We start from the raw sequence: 27,874 nt of genomic DNA, 5'->3' as shown, positions 1-27,874 counted from the left end.
GGAGTAGTTCTAGTCTGTCCTATAGGGCTGCTATGAGTTGGAATGCGACTCCACGGCAATGGGTTTGGTTTTTTGGGTTTTATTACATGCAGCAACCCTGGTGGCACAGTGGTTAAATGCTTGACTATGAACCAAAAGGCCAGTACTTCAAACCCACCAGCTACTCCAAGGGAGAGAGATGTGACAGTCTGCTTCTATGAAGATTTACAGCCTGGGAAATCCTATGGGACACTTCTGCTCTCTCCTATAGGGTCGCTATGGGTCGGAATTGACTCGACAGCAGTGAATTTGGTTTTGATATTATATGTAGGGCCCTGCGCTAAGCAGTGGATCTAGCAAGACATAAAACACAATACAGCACGTATCTTCAGATGAATGACAAAGCAACAAGGTGACATGGGCACAGAGAATGAGCCTGGGCTTTGTGGTCCTGGGCTCACACCACCCACTGTGTGACCAAGTCAAGGAGAAGTGACATGGCCTCTTAGGCCTCAGCCTCCTCATCTGTCAGTAGGAATACTATTGCAAGGTTGCCCACAGGGGTGTGGACTTACCTCCTCCATGGAAGCTCTTCCCCTGGAAGCTCCACATTCCCAGGAGAGAGCTGCCGTGGTGCTGCTTGGCAGGCTGTCCTGACTAAGCTGGACAACCAAGTCCAGGCAGCCTGGGCTGGCTGGGGAGAAAGTGGACAGGCCATGACCTTCGAAAGCCAGTGACCTTGCCTGCTTCCTACCCCTCCTCTAGTCCAGGCTACTCCCCACAGAGCCCTGCACAGGATGAGGGAAGGGATAGGAAGAGAAAGCCAAGTTATGGCCTCCTAGATGGGCACGGCTCCTACGCTGCTCTCCAAGGGGAAGGAAGTTACCTGCTGCCCCTCTTCCTTCCCTCACTTTCCCATCTTCCTCTCTTTTTCCCAGAGAAGTGAAAGAAAAGGGAATGCCAATGTTTAGCAGAAGAAGAATGGAAGCAGGATAAGAGCAGGAGGGAGAACTCCTCTAACCCTCATTCCTTCCTGCTCACCTCCTCTCCCAGCTCCTCCCCTGCCCCGTGTCAGAGCCAGCAGTGACCCTGAGAGCCTTATCTACTAGCCTGACTCCCTAGGAGACCCTTGTGCAGTGCCTGGACCTCTTGGGTGGGGATGTGTTCCTGGTCTTCTGAGTCCCCAGCCGGTGCCTTACAAATTAACTTGAAAACATTGCTCTGGGAAAATGAGGGCCACCTGTGAATATTGTTTAAGTGGGTTCAATAGAACCACTAGCAGCAGCGAAGAAAGTAGGGTGAATGGTATTAAAGGCTCACCTCAGGGCATCGGCCCGTGAAGATAGCCTGAAATACAGCTCCCTGAAGCTTAGAGCCCAGAAGAGTGAAGTCAGGGTGTGGCCCCTGGGTAGTGAGTCAGCTCCCCTGCCTGCCCCAGCCCATCCCGGTGCCACTAGCACCAGTCTCCACTAGGTAATGCTGGTCTCCACTGAGACCAGGGAAAGTAAAGCATTAGAGTTAGCTCATCACTCCTAATCAACATCTTGGTAGTATACATGTAATGAGAGAAGAGCACTATGTGCGTATACATATAACATACAAGTTGTAAAATACACATGCATTTAAGTACACTCATATGTTAGCATTATCCTTGGGAGCTAGAAGCCAAGTTTATTTGTCTAAAGATTATATCGTTTTCCTCCATTACAATTTTTAATATAATACAAGCAAACAAGCCTCTCTTCCTTAATGATTGTGATAGGCATCAAACTAAACCAAACTCATTGCGGTCAAGTTGATTCCGAGTCATAGTGACCCTATACAGCAGAGTATAACTGCCCCATAGGGTTTCCAAGGAGTGGCTGATAGAGTCAAACTGCTGACCTCTTAGTTAGCAGCCCAGCTCTTAAGCATTGTGCCACCAGGGCTGTATGATAGGCAATACCAAACCCACTGCCACCAAGTCGATTCCGACTCACAGCGATCCTATAGGACAGAGTAGAACTGTCCCACGGGGTTTCCAGGGCTGTGAATCTCTAGAGAAGCAGACTGCCACATTTTTCTCCGGTGAGCAACTGGTGGGTTTGAATCACCAGCCTTTCTGTTAGCAGCTGAGTGCTTAACCGCTGCTTCACCAGGGCTCCTTGCATTGGAAATACAGAGATGGAGATGCCTACTTAGCCTTTAACACTTAAGGGTCTCGAGGGGGTTAGAAGCTGGCGAAATGGACACAAAAAGAGAGAGTGGAGGGAGGGAGTGGCTGTCTCATTAGGGGGAGAGCAATTGGGAGTATAGCAAGGTGTATATAAGTTTTTGTGTGAGAGACTGACTTGATCTGTAAACTTTCACTTAAAGCACAATAAAAATAAAAATAAAAAGACTTAAGCATCTCCTCCGAGTGTCTCCCCAGCCTCTCCTGACACTTTTGAGACCCATCAGGAGCCTCTGCTCCTGGAGCAGCTTCTGCAGTTTATCTCACTGTCCTGTGATGTGTCTTTTCTCCATGTGACTATGAGATCTTTGAGGGCAGGAATACCCAAGCCCAGCTGGAAGAGGCCAGTGGGCATTGCAGGCCAAGGGAAAGGATGGGGTCACATGAGCAGGAGAGGGACCTGCAGGAAGTTCCCTTGGCAGAAGCCTGGGACTCAAGTGCAGGCAGGGGCCTCGTCAGGAAGAACCTGGTATGCCATTATAATGAGTTTGATCTTTATCCTGAGGGCCTTGGGGAGCCATTGATGGATTTTAACCCTTTAGGGAGGTGACATCCTTGGCTTTAGCCTTTACCGAGGTCCTTCCAGCTATGGCGTGGGGAAATATGGGGATGGGGACTCAGGAGGATTAAAAGCAGAAGGCCATTGAGGAGGTTATTGGTGTCTAAATGAGAGAGGATGAGGTTTGAGTTGGAGCTTCAGCAGTGGGGATAGAGAAGAGAGGATGGATTGAGAGGTATTTGTGAAACTAAGAGGTGATTGGGAATGGGCCGTGTGCTGGACACTGTGACAAGTCCTTGACAATAAGGAATGGCTCTGCCCTCGAGGAGCTAAATCTAATGGGAGATTCAGACAGGTAAACATCTATAGTAGAAAATGTTGATTGCTACATTGGGTAAGTACAGGATAAAATAAGAGCACACAAGACTTATTTTTGGAGAGTTCAGAGAAGTTAGGATCACTGGAGGTAGGGAATATAGGGGAAAGAGGAGATTTGGTTCAGGTCAGGTTGTCCATAATTGCTGTGCTTACTCGTTCAGCAGATAGAGAAAGGGGAGGTCTGGAGATTTTGATTTGAAGATTACCAGCATCTATAAGTAGGAAACCACAGAGGAGTAGGAAATGCCCCCCAAAATTCCAAGAAATAACAACCGAAGGAATGGGAGACAACCCGAAGAAGGAGAGATCATGGGGGCCAAAGAAGAAAGTTTTAAGAAAGCAGGAGTGGACAGGAGATTCAGGTGCCATTCTGAGGTCAAGCAAGAACTGAAGTGTTTCTGTGGTTACATTGCGGTTCCATAGGGTCCCAACATGGGGTGACCTTAAGGAGAGCAGTTTCAGGAGAGTGTTGGGGTCAGGATGTTCACAGGCTGTTGAAATGTGGTGAGTGTAGACTATTCCTTGAAGAAGCTTGATGTGAAGGGAATAAGAGAGATGGCAGTGGCTAGATGGGGACATGGGGTTGAGGATGCTTTGTTTCTTTCTATGCAGAGAGGAAAATACGAGTAAAGAAGAAGCCACAGAGGTCGCTTTGAGGCATAATCATTGTCCTTTTCCCTCATATTCATATCCCCTTGTCCTTTTGCAGTGCCTCAGCATTCTCTGAGTATCTCGGGTGCTGTGGGGGCGGCGGAGGTGGGGGGTGGTTTGTGAGATAGCACCCTGACCCTCGAGGAGCTTATTCTCATTTTCTCTTGCTCTTTGACCACACTACAAGCTCCTTTACAGCAGGGACTGTTCACTGTGTATGAGCGGGATCTAGCACAGGGACAAACACATGGTAGGTACTCACTGTCTGCATGAGGCTTCCACATAATTTATCTGCTCAGTTATAACAAAATAATGAGTAACTATCATAAAAGATCTGTTTCTGAAGTGTTAGTGAAATATTAGAGTTTGTTCAGAAGGAAAGCTCTACCTGGTTCTCCATTATTTTGAAATAATTTATTCTAATACCCTTTTCTCACCAGGCGGTTCTGCTCGTCCTGATTTTTGTCCTCAGAAAGAGAATAGAATTGACAGTTGAGCTTTTCCAAGTCACAAATAAAGCCATCAACAGCTCCCCTTTCCTGCTGCTCCAGCCACTGTGGACATTTGTTGTCCTCATTTTCTTCTGGGTCCTCTGGGTGGCTGTGCTGCTGAGCCTGGGAACTGCAGGTAAGGACAGTGGGTATGGGTTCTACCACCTTGGAGTCGTGCACAGGGAACGTCACCATTTTGCGACCACCAGCCTGTCTATAGGGTACAAACCTCTCATGAAAGCCGAGGTGTCTGATGACAGCAGTGATGGTGTTAGGGGCTCTGTCATGAGGGAAAGTGGAAAATTCTTTTGTCTCTTTTGTACTGGTGTTAAAGAAACTGGGTTTGTGTTTTCATGAACGAATGTAGTCCGTAAGAATTGAAAAAGCTTTAGGGAAAACTGCAGCATGAACAAAGGTCTATAGGAAAAATATTCTCACGTGTCTCTGGGTCTGGATTTGATCCAAAGTAATTTGCCAACTCTGATCAAATCAGTTGCTCCATGGGAGAAAAGACCTGATGACCTGTTCCTGTAAAGATCATATCCCTATGGGGCAGTTCTACTCTGTCACACGGGGTTGCTATGTGTCGGAATTTGCTCAACAGCACACACCAACAGCAATAATCAAATCAGTAGGTAATAAAGAAGAACCCAGGAAAAACTCTATTAAAGATTCTGTTGTGCTCATCAATGGCAGCTTAAGTTTAAAGTAAATGAACATGGAAGTTCACATCGCTTTGGTCCTGAGAAGGCAATATTCTGTCCTCCACGTCCTTGTCATTCCCAGTGATTCTTTACAGGGAATATTCCTCAGAATCACCTGTGGTGCTTTATAAAAATACAGGTGACCGCATCCTCAGAGATTCTGATTTTGTTGGTTTGGGGTGAGTTCAAATATCTATATTTTTTAAAAGCTCCATAACAGATTATGAAAGGCAGCCACATTCAAGAGCAGTACTATTCAAAGAGATGCCCAGAAACCAGATAGGAGCTTATGCCAGAATGTGTATCACTGCATTGCTTCCTTCGTCAAGAAAGTCTTGCTATGAAAAAAAGTCAACTGAGCAAAACAATGTGCTTAGTGATACAGCTGATCCACATTCTGGGGTAAGATCCTCATTTCATTGTATATTACTAATAAAAAGTGTGACTGTGGCAGCCAGTCTGTGGGCCACACTTAGGATAAAAAAAAAAAAAAAATTTAGTGTAGCACTGTTTTAATCTTCTCCAACTCCTCTGTTTGATTTGGTTAAGGCCCATATTCACACTCTGATATGAAGACAAAAGGGTAAGTTGCTTTCTAAGACTACCACAAGGCAGATAAGAACCAAAGCAGAGGTCATATCAACAAGGCTAATGTAATTTCTTAATGTTTTCATCAAGTTTATTTTGTCCCTTACTGGCTGTGGCCATATATATAAGAAAAACTGCTATGTCATTAATTCTTAGTAAAGTTGGTTCCCTTCCCTCTCCTCTGGAGTTAACTGACTCCTTGGAGATTACTTCCAGATGGGCAGCAGGCTCCCCGGAAGTTGCAGCCCTTGGAAACCCATATCTCCAGAGATGCCTTAGGGGCAGCCTCTTCCGTTGGGAACCTCTAGAAGCTTACTGAAGGCTGCAGTGAACTTCCACTAATTACCCAGGAAGGAACCTTGGTCCAACAGGTTCAGGACTATAATTAATCATATTGAGGTTTGTCTAGGAGTGACAGAAAACTCAAAACAACAGTGGCTTAAACAAAATATAAGGTAATTTCTCATCTAAATGAAGTCCACAAAAAGGTCTCGTGCCGGTATAGTCCTCCAGAGGTTGACACGGAGCCTTATTTCTTGTTCCTTTACTCTGTCCCACAGCGTCGCTATGAGTCAGAATTGACTTGATGGCACTGGGTTTGTTTTTTTTTCCCATTTGCTGCCACCTTTTTTTTTTTTTTGTAGCTGAAATGGCCACTCGATCTCCAACCACCATGTCTTATACCAGCTAATAGGAAGGTGGCAGGGAGAGAGACAAGCTCCTTTACCCCCTTCTATAAGTCATCAGCTGCACTTCTGCTTAGAACACATTAGCCAAATCCTAGTTACATAGCAACCCCTATCTACAAGAGAAGCCAGGAAGTTTTGTTTTATTTTAGGCAGTCAAGCATGTAGTTAAAAATTAGAGGCTTTAAAATATTGAAGAGGCCCATGGAACAAAACAAGACTAAAGGGACATACCAGCCCTAGGGCAGGGACTGGAAGGCAGGAGGGAACAGGAAAGCTGGTAATAGGGAACCCAGGGTTGAGAAGGGAGAGTGCTGACACGTCATGGGGGTTGTTAACCAGTGTCACAGACCAATGTGTATACTAACCGATGAAAAACTAGTTTGTTCTGTAAACCTTCATCTGAAGTACAATTAAAAAAAGAAAAGAAAAAAAAAAGGCTTTATTAGTAAGAAAAGAGAGAAGAAGAGATATTGGGAGCCCCTTGGAAATCTCAGCTGCAGCAGCGTTGAACAGTCTTCTTCTACCCAGCTTACTTGAAGTGGTCTCTGTACTGGTCAGAAAGGAAGGCCTAAAGGTGCATAAAAGGAAACAAGCATTTGTTGAAAATCTCCTAAATTCCAAGCTCTGTACTAGACGCTTTCTTGTATTCTCTCCTTTAATCACCCAATCCCTGTGTGATGTATGTGCTATTATTTTCAAGTTGCAGGCAAAAAAATTGAGGTTCTGAGTAAGTAATTTCCTGAAGGCCATACAGCTAGCATGTGCAGTGGTTCTCACTGATCGCAGAGTTCTAGAATAGCACCTACGCTCCTTCCACTACCTCCCACTCTCCGTGTGTCTGGGGTACAACACTGGGAAATAAAAATTAGGACTTATCAGGTTGGTCCATTCAAGGTGAAGCAGTATTGGGAATCCCAGCAGCTGGCTGGTGGATACGCTGTGACCGTAATGTGGTGTGTGGGTCCTGTGGGTCCTGTGGGGCAGAGCAAGGTGGAGGAGCCAGATGTTCACAACCAGAGCAGGCTAGGCATGAGGTGTGTTCAGAGGAGATGAGGATGGCTCCCAGATGATGGTACTGTAGTCCTTCAGAGAACAGGTGGGATCTTGGGAAACATTGCCTGAGAAAAAAAAAGACAAAGCTGCCTTCCTCCTACACCAGGCAAATAACTCTGTTTAGAGCACAGCCAGCTGCCTCACTGGCTCCTGGTGGCTGTGATTCTGGATCACCCTTTGAAGACCCTATTATTTTCTGCTTTGAATTTTTTGTTGATGCCATTTTTTCATTAATGGAAGCGTGCTAAATCATTGAGTGTGTGAATTTTTGGAAGGTAGTATGGATTTTTTTTTCTTGCCCCCTTTCACAAGCCTACCCTCAAGAGTCCAGTGGAATAATACATTGTTCTGCTAATTCAAACCCCCAAAGTCAGAGTTCCACCAGAGTCTACTGGGACATATGTGTTTCCACATATAAATTTTCAATTTTTCCTACCAAAAATGGACACACCTCATATAATACCCTGTAGAAATAGTAATTTGTAGCACACACTCATTTTTTCAGTTTCAAACAGTCATAAAGGCCCTGCCTTATGGCAGCATGAACTATCATTGGGAAAACAGCTTCCAAAAAAAACTGAGTCAGAAAAAGTGGGCAGCAACCATATATTCCATGGATCCCAAAAGAGAAAAAGGGAATTGCCTCCGTGGTGAGAACCCATGTTTTGGAGCAGAGCACATTCATTCTTTCTTTCATTAATTCACAAATATTTGACAGGCATGACAGAAGAAAGGCCTGGCAATCTGTTCCATAAAGATTACAGCCAAGAAAATCCTATGGAGCAGTTCTACTTTGTAACACACAGGGTGACCATGAATTGGAATTGATAGCAACAGGTTTGGTTTTTTTTTGGTTTATGGGGACCAGGCACTGGACAAGACTCTAGTAAAAAGTGGAGAACAAGACAGAAATGGTTTTTCTCCTCACAGCACATAGGACCTGGCAGGACAGAAAGGCAATTAAATATGTCAGTTCAGTAAAAAGTTGATGAATGTTATGATAGGAGAAATGTGGGAAGCTGTGAGAACCCCAGAATGAGGACTAACACACTTTGTAAGTCAAGGAAGGCATCTCAGAGGATAGGCTGGAAATTGCCAGAAAACCAGAAAATAAAGAAGCAAAAGGAGATTCAGGGGTTGAGATAGAGCACAAGGAGAGGACCTGGTCACGAGGGACAAGGCAGAGCCCAGTCATGAGACTGGAACAAGCTGCAAGGGTAACTTGCTGGTGATTAAGTTCCCTGGCTTAGGCCCAAGCCTAGAGGGATCAAATAGTCCCAGGATCCAGGTTTGAGAGCAGAAAGGGCAGGGAGCCAAGTAGAGCTAAAGGTGGCACCACATTGTATTGCTGCCTTGCCAGGTCATGTATTGGAAGAGTGACAGTTCTTTCTCAGTGGCAGGAGCAAAATGAGCAAGAGGTAAAGGAATAGAGTGAGAGGAATAAAAGGTCAGGAAAGAAAACTTGGTGCCCAGGACCTCATGGAGATACCTATAAACAAGTTGGTCTTAGACTTTATAGGATCGAAAATACCACACAGAGCCATGCCTCCGCTTTCCTTCTCGCATTGTCCAGCATCATAAAAATCAGATTGACCTGTGTCCTTAAGCCATCTGACTCTCTTTGCCACTCACCTGTGGGCAGCCCCAGGTGCACAGAACTCCCCTTGTTTCCAAAAGCCTTTTCACCCAGCACAGGGCTGGTCAGGGAAGCAGTAGGCTTTGCTTTGCTGCATGTTGTTTTGATCATCAGAGGATGCCCCAGCTACACTTGTGAGAGACTGTGAGCTGCCCCCACCTCTTGTGAAAAGACACGAGGTGATTTGTGTGGAGGGAAATGTCTGCACAGGATCTGCTGATTTAACTTAATGTCCTGTCAGGCAGTTACAGTGGGGACAGACTCTCTTTTCTTTGGACTAATTTTGCTATTTCCTCAGTAGGTAAATATTTGTGATTTTTTTATTGTGTCAGATGGAGGAATGAATTAATATTTTACTGTGTCAAAAAGAAAAAGAAGTGCAGGAAAACAGGGGTAAAATTAGGTTGCTTTTTTTTACTTGGATGAGCTTGTTTCTCTCAAGACTGTTAATAAGCTATTACCTAGATGACAGACTCTGATTTGCTTGCATGAGTCCCTGGGTAGTGCAAAGGGTTAAAGTGCCTGGCTATTAATTGAAAGTTTTGGAGCTTTGAGTCCACCTGGAGGCATCTCGGAAGAAAGGGCTGGCAGTATACTTCTGAAAAATCAACCATTGAAAACCCTTTGGAGCACAGTTCTACTCTGACACACATGGGGTCCCCATCAGTCAGAATGGACTTGACTCACTGCCAGCGATATGTTCATGTGTTTGTTTGGGAGTTGTTTTAGCAGAACCTACAAGGTCCCATAGAAATGACATTTATTCATTGGTTAATTGAGACTTGTCTCCTATAAGCAATATGATGGTGACTACTAAAACCTGTGCTATGTGTCTATCAGTTTGTTGTGGTGGCTTATGTGTTGCTGTGGTGTTGAAAGCTATGCCATCAGTATTTCAAATACCAGTAGGGTCACCCACAGTGGTTAGGTTTCACCTGAGCTTCCAGACCAGGACCAGGAAGGGGGATCTGGTGGTCTTCTTCTGAAAAATTAGCCAGCAAAAACCTTACGAAGAGCAGTAGAACATTGTCTGATACAGTGCTGGAAGATGAACCCCTCAGGCTGGAAGGCACTCAGAATACTACTGGGGAAGACCTTAATGACGTGGATGGAGTAAAGCTTTCGGGACCTTCATTTGCTGATGTGGCACAACTCAAAATGAGAAGAAACAGCTGCAAGCATCCATTAATAATCAGAACACGGAAAGTATGAAGTATGAATCTAGGAAAATTGGAAGTCATCAAAAGTGAAATGGAATGCGTAAACATTGATATCCTAGGCATTAGTGAGCTGAAATGGACTGGTGTTGGCCATTTTGAATCGCACAATCATATGGTCTACTATGCCGGGAATGACAAATTGAAGGGGAATGGCATCGCATCCATCATCAAAAAGAACATTTCAAGATCTATCCTGAAGTACAATGCCATCAGTGATAGACTAATATCCATATGCCTACAAAGAAGACCAGCTAATACGACTATTATTCAAATTTATACACCAACCACTAAGGCTAAAGATGGAAAAAAACTGAAGATTTTTACCAACTTCAGCAGTCTAAAATTGATAAAACATCCAATCAAGATGCACTGATAATTACTGGTAGTTGGAATGCAAAAGTTGGAAACAATGAAGGAACAGTAATTGGAAAATATGGCTTTGGTGATAGAAATGACACGGGAGGTCACGTGATAGAGTTTTGTGAGACCAATGACTTCTTCTCTGCAAACACCTTTTCTCAGCAAATTAAACAGCAACTATATTCATGAACCTCACTGAATAGAATCAAATTGACTATACCGTGGAAGGAAACAATGGAAAAGTCCAATATCATCAGTCAGGAGAAGTCCAGGAGCTTACTGCAGAACAGACAATCAATTACTCATATGCAAATTCAAGCTGAAGCTGAAGAAAATTAGAGCAAGCTCACAAGAGTCAAAATACATCCTCGAGTATATCCCACCTGAATCTAGAGACCATTTCAAGAATAGATTTGATGCATTGAACACTAATGACTGAAGACCAGATGAGTTATGGAATGACATCAAAGGCACAATTAAAGCAAGAGGTCATGAAAAAGACAGGAAAAAAAAGACAAAAATGGATGTCAGAAGAGACTCTAAAACTTGCACTTGAATGTAGAGTAGCTGGAGTGCCTGGAAGAAATGATGAAGTAAAAGATCTGAAGAGAAGATTTCAAAGGGCAGCTCGAGAAGACAAGATAAAGTATTATAATGAAATGTGCAAAGACCTGGAGTTAGAAAACCAAAAGGGAGAAACACACTTGATATTTCTCAAGCTAAAAGAACTGAAAAAAAAAATTCAAGCCTTGAGTTGGAATATTGAAGAATTCAACGGGGAAAATACTAGGTGACGCAGGAAGCATCAAAAGAAGATGGAAGGAGGAGGGGGCGGAGCCAAGATGGCGGACTAGGCAGACGCTACCTCGGATCCCTCTTACAACAAAGACACGGAAAAACAAGTGAATCGATCACATACATAACAATCTACGAACCCTGAACAACAAACACAGATTTAGAGACGGAGAATGGACTAATACGGGGAAGCAGCGATTGTTTCCAGAGCCTGGAGCCAGCGCACCAGTCAGGTACGGCACAAGCACAGAGACCTGCTCCACCCCCCTGAACTAACCCCGGGAGGGGGACCAGCCGGTTCCACGGGCGGCGTGGGACGCAGCCGGTAGGAGAAGTCCCCGGGAGGCAGTGACTGGTCTTGGAGCAGAAAGAGCAGCATCCGAGCCGGGGAACCGTCCGGCAGGGATTTGGACTGGACGCAGGCGGCTTCATTAACATCTGAATAGCCTGAGGCAGACGGAGAACTCTGATAGGGATCTGACTGCATTTTTTTTTTAGCGGATTTTCTGGAAAAACTAGTTTCCCAGTGATGGCTCGGAGACAACAATCCATATCAAACCACTTAAAGAAGCAGACCGGAACAGCTTCTCCAACCCCCCAAAACAAAAGAATCAAAACCTTTCCCAAATGAAGATACAATCTTGGAATTATCAGATACAGAATATAAAAAACTACTTTACAGAATGCTTAATGATATCACAAATGAAATTAGGATAACTGCAGAAAAAGCCAAGGAACACACTGATAAAACTGTTGAAGAACTCAAAAAGATTATTCAAGAACATACTGGAAAAATTAATAAGTTGCAAGAATCCATAGAGAGACAACATGTAGAAATCCAAAAGATTAACAGTAAAATAACAGAATTAGACAACACACTAGGAAGTCAGAGGAGCAGACTCGAGCAATTAGAATGCAGACTGGGACATCTGGAGGACCAGGGAATCAACACCAACATAGCTGAAAAAAAATCAGATAAAAGAATTAAAAAAAATGAAGAAACCCTAAGAATTATGTGGGACTCTATCAAGAAGGATAACCTGCGGGTGATTGGAGTCCCAGAACAGGGAGCGGGGACAGAAAACACAGAGAAAATAGTTGAAGAACTCCTGACAGAAAACTTCCCTGACATCATGAAAGACGAAAGGATAGCTATCCAAGATGCTCATCGAACCCCATTTAAGATTGATACAAAAAGAAAAACACCAAGACATATTATCATCAAACTCGCCAAAACCAAAGATGAACAGAAAATTTTAAAAGCAGCCAGGGAGAAAAGAAAGGTTTCCTTCAAGGGAGAATCAATAAGAATATGTTCTGACTACTCAGCAGAAACTATGCAGGCAAGAAGAGAATGGGACGACATATACAGAACACTGAAGGAGAAAAACTGCGAGCCAAGGATCATATATCCAGCAAAACTCTCTCTGAAATATGAAGGCGAAATTAAGATATTTACAGACAAACACAAGTTTAGAGAATTTGCAAAAACCAAACCAAAGGTACAAGAAATACTAAAGGATATTGTTTGGTCAGAGAACCAATAATATCAAATATCAGCACAACACAAGGTCACAAAACAGAACGTCCTGATATCAACTCAAATAGGGAAATCACAAAAACAAACAAATTAAGATTAATTAAAAAAAAAATACACATAACAGGGAATCATGGAAGTCATTAGGTAAAAGATCACAATAATCAAAAAGAGGGACTAAATACAGGAGGCATTGAACTGCCATATGGAGAGTGATACTAGGCGATATAGAACAATACAAGTTAGGTTTTTACTTAGAAAAATAGGGGTAAATAATAAGGTAACCACAAAAAGGTATAACAACTCTATAACTCAAGATAAAAACCAAGAAAAACGTAACGACTCAACTAACATAAAGTCAAGCACTATGAAAATGAGGATCTCACAATTTACTAAGAAAAATGCCTCAGCACAAAAAAGTATGTGGAAAAATGAAATTGTCAACAACACACATAAAAAGGCATCAAAATGACAGCACTAAAAACTTATTTATCTATAATTACCCCAAATGTAAATGGACTAAATGCACCAATAAAGAGACAGAGAGTCACAGACTGGATAAAGAAACACGATCCATCTATATGCTGCCTACAAGAGACACACCTTAGACTTAGAGACACAAACAAACTAAAACTCAAAGGATGGAAAAAAGTATATCAAGCAAACAATAAGCAAAAAAGAAGAGGAGTAGCAATATTAATTTCTGACAAAATAGACTTTAGACTTAAATCCACCACAAAGGATAAAGAAGGACACTATATAATGATAAAAGGGACAATTGATCAGGAAGACATAACCATATTAAATATTTACGCACCCAATGACAGGGCTGCAAGATACATAAATCAAATTTTAACAGAATTGAAAAGCGAGATAGATACCTCCACAATTATAGCAGGAGACTTCAACACACCACTTTCAGAGAAGGACAGGACATCCAGTAAGAAGCTGAACAGAGACACGGAAGATCTAATTACAACAATCAACCAACTTGACCTCATTGACTTATACAGAACTCTCCACCCAACTGCTGCAAAATATACTTTTTTTTCTAGCGCACATGGAACATTCTCTAGAATAGACCACATATTAGGTCATAAAACAAACCTTTGCAGAGTCCAAAACATCGAAATATTACAAAGCATCTTCTCAGACCACAAGGCAATAAAACTAGAGATCAATAACAGAAAAACTAGGGAAAAGAAATCAAATACTTGGAAAATGAACAATACCCTCCTGAAAAAAGACTGGGTTATAGAAAACATCAAGGAGGGAATAAGGAAATTCATAGAAAGCAATGAGAAGAAAAATACTTCCTATCAAAACCTCTGGGACACAGCAAAAGCAGTGCTCAGAGGCCAATTTATATCAATAAATGCACACATACAAAAAGAAGAAAGAGCCAAAATCAGAGAACTGTCCCTACAACTTGAACAAATAGAAAGTGAGCAACAAAAGAATCCATCAGGCACCAGAAGAAAACAAATAATAAAAATTAGAGCTGAACTAAATGAATTAGAGAACAGAAAAACAATCGAAAGAATTAACAAAGCCAAAAGCTGGTTCTTTGAAAAAATTAACAAAATTGATAAACCATTGGCTAGACTGACTAAAGAAATACAGGAAAGGAAACAAATAACCCGAATAAGAAATGAGAAGGACCACATCACAACAGAACCAAATGAAATTAAAAGAATTATTTCAGATTATTGTGAAAAATTGTACTCTAACAAATTTGAAAACCTAGAAGAAATGGATGAATTCCTGGAAAAACACTACCTACCTAAACTAACACATTCAGAAGTAGAACAACTAAATAGACCCATAACAAAAAAAGAGATTGAAACGGTAATCAAAAAACACCCAACAAAAAAAACCCCTGGCCCGGACGGCTTCACTGCAGAGTACTACCAAACTTTCAGAGAAGAGTTAACACCACTACTACTAAAGGTATTCCAAAGCATAGAAAATGACGGAATACTACCCAACTCATTCTATGAAGCCACCATCTCCCTGATACCAAAACCAGGTAAAGACATTACAAAAAAAGAAAATTATAGACCTATATCCCTCATGAACATTGATGCAAAAATCCTCAACAAAATTCTAGCCAATAGAATCCAACAACACATCAAAAAAATAATTCACCCTGATCAAGTGGGATTTATACCAGGTATGCAAGGCTGGTTTAATATCAGAAAAACCATTAATGTAATCCATCACATAAATAAAACAAAAGACAAAAACCACATGATCTTATCAATTGATGCAGAAAAGGCATTTGACAAAGTCCAACACCCATTCATGATAAAAACTCTTACCAAAATAGGAACTGAAGGAAAATTCCTCAACATAATAAAGGGCATCTATGCAAAGCCAACAGCCAATATCACTCTAAACGGAGAGAACCTGAAAGCATTTCCCTTGAGAACGGGAACCAGACAAGGATGCCCTTTATCACCGCTCTTATTCAACATCGTATTAGAAGTCTTAGCCAGGGCAATTAGGCTAGACAAAGAAATAAAAGGTATCCGGATTGGCAAGGAAGAAGTAAAGTTATCACTATTTGCAGATGACATGATTATGTACACAGAAAACCCTAAGGAATCCTCCAGAAAACTACTGAAACTAATAGAAGAGTTTGGCAGAGTCTCAGGTTATAAAATAAACATACAAAAATCACTTGGATTCCTCTACATCAACAAAAAGAACACCGAAGAGGAAATAACCAAATCAATACCATTCACAGTAGCCCCCAAGAAGATAAGATACTTAGGAATAAATCTTACCAAGGATGTAAAAGACCTATACAAAGAAAACTACAAAGCTCTACTACAAGAAATTCAAAAGGACATACTTAAGTGGAAAAACATACCCTGCTCATGGATAGGAAGACTTAACATAGTAAAAATGTCTATTCTACCAAAAGCCATCTATACATTTAACGCACTTCCGATCCAAATTCCAATGTCATATTTTAAGGGGATAGAGAAACAAATCACCAATTTCATATGGAAGGGAAAGAAGCCCCGGATAAGCAAAGCATTACTGAAAAAGAAGAAGAAAGTGGGAGGCCTCACCTTACCTGACTTCAGAACCTATTATACAGCCACAGTAGTCAAAACAGCCTGGTATTGGTACAACAACAGACACATAGACCAATGGAACAGAATTGAGAACCCAGACATAGATCCATCCACGTATGAGCAGCTGATATTTGACAAAGGACCAGTGTCAATTAACTGGGGAAAAGATAGCCTTTTTAACAAATGGTGCTGGCATAACTGGATATCCATTTGCAAAAAAATGAAACAGGACCCATACCTCACACCATGCACAAAAACTAACTCCAAGTGGATCAAAGACCTAAACATAAAGACTAAAACGATGAAGATCATGGAAGAAAAAATTGGGACAACCCTAGGAGCCCTAATACAAGGTATAAACAGAATACAAAACATTACCAAAAATGATGAAGAGAAACCCGATAACTGGGAGCTCCTAAAAATCAGACACCTATGCTCATCTAAAGACTTCACCAAAAGAGTAAAAAGACCACCTACAGATTGGGAAAGAATTTTCAGCTATGACATCTCCGACCAGCGCCTGATCTTTAAAATCTACATGATTCTGTCAAAACTCAAACACAAAAAGACAAACAACCCAATCAAGAAGTGGGCAAAGGATATGAACACACATTTCACTAAAGAAGACATTCAGGCAGCCAACAGATACATGAGAAAATGCTCTCGATCATTAGCCATTAGAGAAATGCAAATTAAAACTACGATGAGATTCCATCTCACACCAGCAAGGCTGGCATTAATCCAAAAAACACAAAATAATAAATGCTGGAGAGGCTGCGGAGAGATTGGAACTCTCATACACTGCTGGTGGGAATGTAAAATGGTACAACCACTTTGGAAATCTATCTGGCGTTATCTTAAACAGTTAGAAATAGAACTACCATACAACCCAGAAATCCCACTCCTAGGAATATACCCTAGAGATACAAGAGCCTTCATACAAACAGATATATGCACACCCATGTTTATTGCAGCTCTGTTTACAATAGCAAAAAGTTGGAAGCAACCAAGGTGTCCATCAACGGATGAATGGGTAAATAAATTGTGGTATATTCACACAATGGAATACTACGCATCGATAAAGAACAGCGACGAATCTCTGAAACATTTCATAACATGGAGGAAGCTGGAAGGCATTATGCTGAGCGAAATTAGTCAGAGGCAAGAGGACAAATATTGTATAAGACCACTATTATAAGATCTTGAGAAATAGTAAACCTGAGAAGAACACATACTTTTGTGGTTACGAGGCGGGGAGGGAGAGAGGGTGGGAGAGGGTTTTTTATTGATTAATCAGTAGATAAGAACTGCTTTAGGTGAAGGGAAAGACAACACTCAATACATGGAAGGTCAGCTCAATTGGACTGGACCAAAAGCAAAGAAGTTTCCGGGATAAAACGAATGCTTCAAAGCTCAGCGGAGCAAGCGCGGGGGTCTGGGGAACATGGTTTGAGGGGACTTCTAAGTCAATTGGCAAAATAATTCTATTATGAAATCATTCTGCATCCCACTTTGAAATGTGGCGTCTGGGGTCTTAAATGCTAACAAGCGGCCATCTAAGATGCAGCAATTGGTCTCAACCCACCCGGAGCAAAGGAAAATGAAGAACACCAAGGCCACACGACAACTAAGAGCCCAAGAGACAGAAAGGGCCACATGAACCAGAGACCTACATCATCCTGAGACCAGAAGAACTAGTTGGTGCCCAGCCACAATTGATGACTGCCCTGACAGGGAGCACAGCAGAGGACCCCTGAGGGAGCAGGAGATCAGTGGGATGCAGACCCCAAATTCTCATAAAAAGACCAAACTTAATGGTCTGACTGAGACTAGAGGAATCCTGGCGGCCATGCTCCCCAGACCTTCTGTTGACACAGGACAGGAATCATCCCTGAAGACAACTCATCAAAAATGAAAGGGACTGGTCAGCGGGTGGGAGAGAGACGCTGATGAAGAGTGAGCTAATTATATCAGGTGGACACTTGAGATTGTGTTGGCAACTCTTGTCTGGAGGGGGGATGGGAGGAGAGAGAGAGAGGGAAGCAGGCAAAATTGTCAAGAAAGGAGAGACTGAAAGGGCTGACTCAAGAGGGGGAGAGTAAGTGGGAGTAGGGAGTGAGATGTATGTAAACTTATATGTGACAGACTGATTGGATTTGTAAACGTTCACTTGAAGCTTAATAAAAGTTATTAAAAAAAAAAAAAGAAGAAGATGGAAGGAATACACAGAGTTCCTGTACCAAAAAGAACTGGTTGACGTTCAGTCATTTCAGAAGGTAGTATATGATTCGGAACTGATTATACTGAAGGAAGAAGTCCAAACTGCACTGAAGGCATTGGCAAAAAACAAGGCTCCAGGAACTGACAGAATACCAATTGAGATGTTTCAACAAATGGATGCAGTGTTGGAAGTAATCACTCATCTATGTCAAAAAAATGTGGAAGACAGAGGTGGAGCCAAGATGGTGGACTAGGCAGATGCACTAAGCCATTCCACTACACCAAAGATCCAAAAAATCAAGTAAAATAGATATAGATGTCAGTCCTGGAACCCTGAACCTTGATGAAGGAATCAAAGATAAATCAAAAGTAAAAGATTTAAAACAGGGAACCAGAGACATCGATCTATAAATGAGGACAACATCAGAACAATCAAAGGGGGGAATACACGGTGTAGGTATAGAACTTTCAGATGAAGAGAAGTTCAAGGCAAATCAAGTAATAAAAGACTGGTTCAAACTTAGGAAGATAAGGGTAAATTTCAAGGTAACCACAAAGAAAGTTAACAAACCTACTCATCAAAATAAAGAAAAAAAACATAAAGTCTCAGTGAACACAAAACCTACAACAATGAAAGAAGCACAAAGAAATTCCACAAAAGGGACTCAGCACAGGACAGTAAGAGAAACAAAGAAAACGTCAGTACCACACACACAAAAAAAAAGGCACTACAGAATGACAGCAATAAACTCATACCTATTGATAATTACACTGAATGTAAACAGCTTAAATGCGCCCAATAAAGAGGCAGGGATTGATAGAGTGAAAAAAAAAATGGCCCATCAATATAATGTCTACAAGAGACACACCTTAGACACAAAGACATAAATATATTAAAAATTAAAGGATGGAAAAAAATATATCAAGCAAACAGCAACCAAAAAAGAGCAGAAGTGGCAATGCTAGTCTCAGATAAAATAGTCTTTAAGGCAAAGTCCATCATAAAAGACAAGTAAGGACAATATAAAATGATTAAAGGGACAATCCACCATGAGGATGTAACCATAATAAATATCTGTGCACCCAACGACATGGCTCCAAAATGCATAAAACAAGCTCCGACAGCACTGAGAAGAGAAATTGACAGTTTCACAATAATAGTAGGAGACTTCAGCATACCACTCTCAGTAAAGAACAACATATAGAAAGAAACTCAGTGAAGATACAGAATAACTTAAGGCCACAGTCAACCATCTTGACCTCATAAGACATATAAAGAACACCCCCGCCCAATAGCAGCAAAGTATACATTCTTTTCCAACGCACTTGGAACTTTCTCCAGAAGAGACCACATCTTAGGCCACAGAGCAACCCTCAACAAAATCCGAAACATTGAGATACTGCAAAGCATCTTCTGTGATCACAACACTGTAAAAGTAGAAATTAATAACAGGAAGAGCAAGGAAAAAAACCAGACACGTCGAAACTGAATTAACACTTTGCTTAAAAACCACTGGGTAATAGAAGAAATCAAAGATGGAATCAAAAATGTCTAGAATTAAATGAGAATGAAAACACATCATACCAAAACCTTTGGGACATAGCAAAGGCAGTGCTCAGAGGTCAATTTATAGCAATAGGCACACACATTAAAAAAGAAGGGACAAAAGAAAAACATTAGCTCTACAACTTGAACAATCAAAAGAGAACAGCAAAAGAAGCCCACAGCCACCAGAAGAAAGGAAATAGTAAAGATCAGAGCAGAAATAAATGAAATAGAGAATAGAAAAACAATAGAAAGAATAAAAAAAAACAAAAGTTGATTCTTCGAAAGGATCAACAAAATCGACAAACCATTGGCCACACTGACAAAAGAAAAACAGGAGCGAAAGCAAATAACCCAAATAAGAAATAAAATGGGGGCACTACAACCAACCCAACTGAAATAAAAAGGATCATAACAGAGTACTTTGAAAACTATACTCCAACAAATTTGAAAACCTAGAGGAAATGGACAAATTTCTAGAAAGACACCACTTACCTAAACTAACACAAACTGCGGTAGAATATCTAAACAGACTCATAACAAGAGAAGAGATTGAAAAGGTAATGAAAAAAACTCCCAACAACAACAAAAAATTCCTGGCCCAAATGGCTTCATTGGAGAATTCTACCAGACATTCAGAGAAGAGTTCATACCAGTACTACTCGAACTATTTCAAAACATAGAAAAGGAAGGGATACTTCTGAATTAATTCTATGAAGCCAGCATAATCCTGATGCCAAAACCAAGCAAAGACATCTCACACACACACACAAAAATTACAGGTCAATATCTCTGTTGAATATAGATGCAAAAATTGTCAACAAAATTCTAGTCAATAGAATTCAACATCAGATTAAAAAAAAGTACACCACAACAAAGTGGGATTCACACCAGGTATGCAAGGATCGTTCAACACTAAAAAATCAATCAACATAATTCACCACATAAATAAAACAAAAACAAAAAGAATCACGTGATCATTTCAATCAACACAGAAAAGACATTTGATAAAGTCCAACACTCATTTCTCCTGACCCAAACCATGGTGTTTTTAGTGACCTCATATGCATGTGAAAGCTGAACAATGAATAAGGAAGACCAAAGGAGAATTGATGCTTTTGAATTATGGTGTTGGAGAATAATATTGAATATATCATGGATTGCCAGAAGAACAAACAAATCTTAGAAGAAGTACAACCAGATTGCTCATTATTAGAAGCAAGGATGGCAAGACTTTGTCTCACATTCTTTGGACATGTTATCAGGAGGGACCAGTCCCTGCAGAAGGACATCATGCTTGGTAAAGTAGAGGGTCAGCAAAAAGAGGAAGACCCTCAAAGAGATGGATTGACACAGTGGCTGCAACAATGGGCTCAAGCATAACAATAATTGTGAGGATGGCACAGGGCTGGGCAGTGTTTGGTTCTGTTGTACATAGGGTGACTATGAGTGGGAACTGACTCAACAACACCTAACAATAACACCTGCTCTTGATTAAAAACTCTCAATAAAATAGTAATAGAAGGGAAGTTCCTCAACATAATAAAGGGCATCTATATTTTTTTTTTTATACAAAACTGACTGCCAAAATTGTTCTCAATGGAGAGAGGCCGAAAACATTCCCCCTGAGAATAGGAACAAGACAAAGATGCCCTTTATCACCACTCCTACTTAACATTTTGCGGGAAGTCCTAGTTAGAGCAATAAGGCAAGAAAAAGAAATAAGGGCATCCAGATTGGTAAGGAAGGAATAAAACTCTCCCTATTCTTGGATGATATGATACTATACATAGAAACCCTAAAGATGCCACAAGAGAACTACTGGAACTAATAGAAAGATTCAGTAGAGTAGCAGGTTACAAGATAAACATACAATACCATTCATGTTGTTGTTCTAAAAGAAACTTATGAATAAATTTACCCAGGAATGTAAAAGAAAACTACTGCAAAAAATCAAAAGAGACCTGCGTAAATGGAAAAGCATACAGGTAGATTCAACGTTGTGAAAATGTCTACTCTACCGAAAGCAATCTACAAATATAATGCAACCCAAATCCAACAGCATTCTTTAACAGATGGAAAAACCAATCATTAACTTTCTGTGGAAAGGAAAGAGGCCGTGCATAAGTAAAGCGTTATTGAAGAAGTCCTGACCTTAGAACCTACTATACAGGTATGGAAGTCAAAACAGCTTGGTATTGGTACAATGACAGACACATTGACCAATAGAGTAGAATCAAGAACCCTAAATGCAAATCCATCCACCTACAGTCCCCTGATCTTTGACAAAGACCCAAAGTCCATTAAATGGTGAAAAGGTGACCTTTTTAACAAATAGTGAAATTAGATGTCCATCCGTAAAAAAAAAAAAGAAACAGGACTCATACTTCACACCATACACAAAAACTAATTCAAAATGGATCAAAGACCTAAATATAAAACCAAAAACTGTAAAGATCATGAAAGAAAAAATAGGGCCAATACAAGGGGCCATAACACATGGCATAAATAGAATAGAAACCATAACTAACAATGCACAAACACCAGAAAATGAACTAGATAACCGGGTTCTTCTAAAAGTTAAACACTTATGCGCATCATAGGATTTCTCCAAAAGAGTAAAAAGAGAGCCTACAGACTGGGAAAAAAATTGTTGGCTACGACATATCCAAAAAAGGTCTAATCTCTAAAATCTATGAGAAATCTAACACCTCTACAGTAAAAAGACAAATAATCCAATAAAAAACTGGTCAAAGGAAATGAGTAGATACTTCACCAAAGAAGACACTCAGGTGGCTAACAGACACATGAGAAAACAGTCAGGATCACTAGCCGTTAGAGAAATGCAGGTCAAAAATAGAAGATACCATCTCACCCAAGCATTACTGGCATGAATCAAAAAAACTGAAAGTAACAAATGTTGCAGAGGTTGCGGGGAGCTTTGAACTCTTATGCACTGCTGGTGGGAATACAAAATAGTACAACCACTTGGAAAACAATATGGCACTTCCTTAAAAAGCTAGAAATAGAAATAGCATATGATCCAGCAATCCCACTCCTAGGAATATATCCTAGAGAAATAAGAGCCATCATACAAATAGACATATGCACACCCATGTTCATTGCAGCCTTATTCACAATAGCAAAAAGATGGAAACAACCTAAGTGCCCATCAACAAATGAATGGATAAGCAAACTATGGTACATATGTACAATGAAATACCATAGAACAATGATGAATCTGTGAAACATCTCACAGTATGGATGAATCTGGAGGGCATTATGCTGAGCAAAATAAGAATCACAAAAGGACAAATACTGTATGAGACCACCGTTATAAAAATTCATGTGGTGGGGCCAAGACGGTGGCGTAGTCAGACGCTTTCAGTGATCCCTCTTACAACAAAGACCCGAAAAAAACAAGTGAAACGATTATATATATGACAAGCTAGGAGCCCTGAACATCAGAGGCAAAGTTAGGAAATCAGACTGAGTGGCGGGGGAGGGAGAGACGGCTCAGAAGCAGTGAGGAGTTGCCAGACCTGACTTGGTGGGAACTGGCACCCCTCAGGCACGATCCCCTGGAGCTATCGTGGTGGGGCTGGCAGTAGCGTTTGGGATGTGGTTTCCTCGGGGAGAGACAGCAAGATGCACAGTCTACTCACACCTCTGGAACCAGAGAAGAGCAGCATTCTCAGCCAAAGCTAAGCACTTGCATTTATTTTACCATGCCCCCAGCCCCCAAGCTGGCTACAGTGGCTGTCGATTTCCCTGAGCCTGAGACAGGTCCTGCTGCACGCCCTGAGCCATTCTCCCAGCCTTGGTGAAGGAATAAATTAAGAATTGGGGAAAAGATAATCTACCAGTTCCACTAAACTGGGGAGCTCAGGACAGAAGTGGCTCCTGTCCAGGCACAGAGGGTCTGCGGACTTTGAATGCCTTTCATTCCTGCATGGACCATTGTGGGCCCATTTCAGGAGACTATGCCCTTGTTGGCAGACTGCAACAGTGTATTTGCTTGAGATCTGACTTTAACTGTTCCAGCTATGCGGTGGAGAGGTGGGTTTTTAATGTTTGACACTGCTTTGCCTATTAAACAGGGTCCTCACCTACCCATATCAGGGCCCTGAGGACTGGTGGCTCCACCCACATCACCTAGCCACCGTCACAGGGGTCCAAGGATAAGTGGTGCCTCCCAGTCCTTACAACCAAAAGCTTTGAGTGCCCATGGTCTGGACACAGAACCCACCCACCTGTGTGCTCTAGAGAACAGGGACATGCATTCCTCACAGACGTGGGGGATGGTTGTCAGTCCCCTGCCTTGTTCAGAGTGTGACTGCCTGCTACAACCAGATACTGGTGCCTACACCAATCACCCCTTCCCCTCTAAGACTATAGGACAGAGCCTGTACCACACACTTGATGACCAACTACCTGGACACCTGAGCTGAACCCATACTCGAAAAGTGGATGGACTCCTAGGTTCATATACCTGGTAACAGCTCTAGCCATCTGATGACAGGACATTAGGGCTTCAGAGGTGCAAATAATCAAGCTAGTTCACCCAAGCAGCCTATTTAGGCATATCAAAACAAAACAAAGCAAGAAGCTAGGATACAGTAAGCAAACATAAAATAAATACAATAATTTATAGATGGCTCGGAGACAACAGTCGATATCAAATCACATAAAGAAGCACACCACGATCGCTTCAACAGCTCTCAAAACAAAGAATCAAGGAATCTTCTAGATGAAGATCTATTCCTGGAATTACCAGATATAGAATACAAAAGATTAATATACAGAACTCTTCAAAAGATAAGGAAGGAGATCAGGCAAAATGCAGAACAAGCCAAGGAACATACAGATAAAGCAGTTGGAAAAATTAAAAAGGTTATTCAAGAGCATAATGAAAAATTTAATAGGCTGCAAGAATCCATGGAGAGACAGCAATCAGAAATTCAGAAGATTAACAATAGAATTACAGAATTAGACAACTTAATAGAAAGTCACAGGAGCAGAATTGAGGAAATGGAAGGCAGAATTTGTAAGATTGAAGATAAAACACATGGCACCAATATATTCAAAGAAAAATCAGATAAAAGAATTAAAAAAAATGAAGAAACCCTAAGAATCATGTGGGACTCTATCAAGAGAAATAACCTCTGAGTAATTGGAATACCAGAACAGGGAAGGATAACAGAAAATACAGAGAGAATTGTTGAAGGTTTCTTGGCAGAAAACTTCCCTGATACTGTGGAAGATGAGAAGATATCTCTCCAAGATACTCATCGAACCTCACATAAGGTAGATCTCAAAAGAAAGTCATCAAGACATGTTATAATCAAACTTGCCAAAACCAAAGATACAGAATTTTTTAAGAGTGATTAGGGATAAATGAAAAGTCTCCTAGAAAGGCGAGTCAATAAGAATAAGCTTGGACTACTCAGCAGAAACCATGCAGGCAAAAAGGCAATGGGATGACTTACATAAAGCATTAAAGGAAAAAAATTGCCAGTCAAGAATCATATAGCCAGCAAAACTGTCTCTCAAATATGAAGATGAAATTAGGACATTTCCAGATTAACAGAAAAAAAAAACAAACCAAAACTACAAGAAATACTAAAGGGAGTTCTCTGGTTAGAAAAGCAATAATATCAAATATCAGCCCAAGACTAGAACACTGGACAGAGCAACCAGATACCAACCTAGACAGGGAAATTACAAAAATAAACGAACATTAAAAAAACGCTTGAAACAGGGAAACAGCAATATCATTATGTAAAAGATGACAACATTAAAACAATAAAGAGGGACTAAAAGATATAAAAAATATATGTATAGTCATAGATATTTCATATGAAGAGGAAGTCAAGGCGATATAAAGAAATAAAAGTTAGGTTTAAACTTAGAAAAATGGGGTAGATATTAAGGTAACCACAAAGGAGACTAAAAATCCTACACATCAAATAAAATACAAGAAAAAATAAAGACTCAGCAAAAACGAAATCAACAATGATCAAGAGGAAAAGATAATATATAAGGATAAACTACTCAGCACAAAAAATTAAGTGGGAAAAAGAAACTGTCAACAACACACAAAGACATCAAAATGACAGCACTAAACTCATACCTATTCATAATTATGCTGAATGTAAATGGACTAAAAGCACCAATAAAGAGACAGAGGGTGGCAAAATGAGTTAAAAAAACACGATCTGTCAATATGCTTCCTACAAGAGACACACCTTAAACTTAAAGACACAAACAAACTAAAACTCAAAGGATGGAAAAAATATATATCAAGCAAAAAACAATCAAAAAAGAGCAGGAGTGGCAATATTAATTTCTAACGAAATAAACTTTAAAGTTAAATCTACCACAAAGGATAAGGCAGGACACTATGTAATGAATAAAGGGACAATATACCAGGAAGATATAACCATATTAAATATTTATACACTCAATGACAGGGCTTCAAGATACATAAAACAAACTTTAACAGCATTGAAGAGTGAGATAGACAGCTCCACAATAATAGTAGGAGACTTCAACACATCATTTTTGGTGAAGGACAGGACATCCAGAAACAAGCTCAATAAAGACATGGAAGATCTAAATGCCACAATCAACCAACTTGACGTCATAGACATATACAGAACACTCCACCCAACGGCAGCCAAGTATACTTTCTTTTCCAACTCGCATGGAACATTCTCTAGAATAGACCTCATATTAGGTCATAAAAGCAAGCCTTAACAGAATCGAAAACATCAAAATATTACAAAGCATCTTCTCTGCCCATAAGGCCATAAAGTAGAAATCAATAACAGAAAAAGCAGGGAAAAGAAATCAAACACTTGGAAACTGAACAGTACCCTGCTCAGAAACAACTGGGTTATAGAAGACATTAAGGAAGGAATAAAGAAATTCATAGAATCCAATGAGAATGAAAACACTTCCCATCAGAACCTTTGGGACACAGCTAAAGCAGTGCTCACAGGTCGATTTATAGCAATAAATGCACACATCTGAAAAGAAAACAGGGGCAAAATCAAAGAATTATCCCCACAACTTGAACAAATAGAAAGAGAGCAGCAAAAGAAATCCTCAGGCAGCAGAAGAATGCAAATAATAAAAATTAGAGCAGAATTAAATGAAATAGAGAACAAAAAAAACAATTGAAAGAGTTAACAAGACCAAAAGCTGGCTCTTTGAAAAAATTAACAAAATTGATAAACCATTGGCCAAACTGACAAAAGAAAAACAGGAGAGGAAGCAAATAACCCGATAAGAAATGAGATGGGCAATATCACAACAGACCCAACTGAAATGAAAAGAATCATATCAGCTTACTATGAAAAATTGTACTCTTAACAAATTTGAAAGCCTAGAAGAAATGGATGAATTCCTAGAAACACACTACCTACCTAAATTAACATGAACAGAAGTAGAACAAACAAATAAACCCATAACAAAAGAGACTGAAAAGGTAATCAAAAAAAAAAGCCCTGGCCCTTAGGGCTTCACTGGAGAGTTCTACCAAACTTTCAGAGAAGAGTTAAAGGTATTTCAGAGCATAGAAAAGGACAGAATACTACCAAACTCATTCTATGAAGCCAGCATATCCCTGATACCAAAACTAGGTAAAGATACCACAAAAAAAGAAAATTACAGACCTATATCCCTCATGATTTTTTTTTTTATCCCTCATTAACTTAGATGAAAAGATCCTCAACAAAATTCTAGCTAATAAAATTCAACAACATATCAAAAAATAATTCACTATGACCAAGTGGGATTCATACCAGGTATACTGGGATAATTCAACATTAGAAAAACAATCAGTGTAATCTATCACATAAAACAAAAGCCAAGAACCACATGATCTTATCAATTGATGCAGAAAAGTCATTTGACAAAGTTCAACACCCTTTCATGATAAAAACTCCCAGCAAAATAGAAATAGGAGGAAAATTCCTCAATGTAATAAAGGACATTTATATAAAGTCAACAGCCAACATCATCCTAAATGGAGACAGTCTGAAAACATTCCCCTCGAGAACAGGAACCAGGCAAGGATGCCCTTTATCACCACTCTTATTCAACGTTGTGCTGGAGGTCCTGGCCAGAGCAATTAGGCTAGATAAAGAAATAAAGGGCATGCAGATTGGTAAGGAAGAAGTAAAAGTATCTCTATTTGCAGATGACATAATCTTATACACAGAAA

At 40.5% G+C, this 27,874-nt stretch overlaps 1 protein-coding gene across 1 annotated transcript in view; it reads left to right on the top strand.

The window, feature by feature from the left end:
* The window catches only part of SLC44A3 (solute carrier family 44 member 3), a 113,848-nt gene that overhangs the window by 25,766 nt on the left and 60,208 nt on the right, over positions 1–27,874 (top strand). The window contains exon 9 of the mRNA XM_003418452.4: positions 4,160–4,346. Coding sequence (XP_003418500.2) covers positions 4,160–4,346 — 187 coding nt within the window. The remainder of the gene's footprint in view (positions 1–4,159; positions 4,347–27,874) is intronic.

This window comes from Loxodonta africana, chromosome 3 (assembly GCF_030014295.1).
Source record: "Loxodonta africana isolate mLoxAfr1 chromosome 3, mLoxAfr1.hap2, whole genome shotgun sequence".
NCBI classification, from domain to species: domain Eukaryota; kingdom Metazoa; phylum Chordata; class Mammalia; order Proboscidea; family Elephantidae; genus Loxodonta; species Loxodonta africana.
Note: the sequence above shows the minus strand (reverse complement) of the source record. Positions and strands in the feature narration are given on the sequence as shown.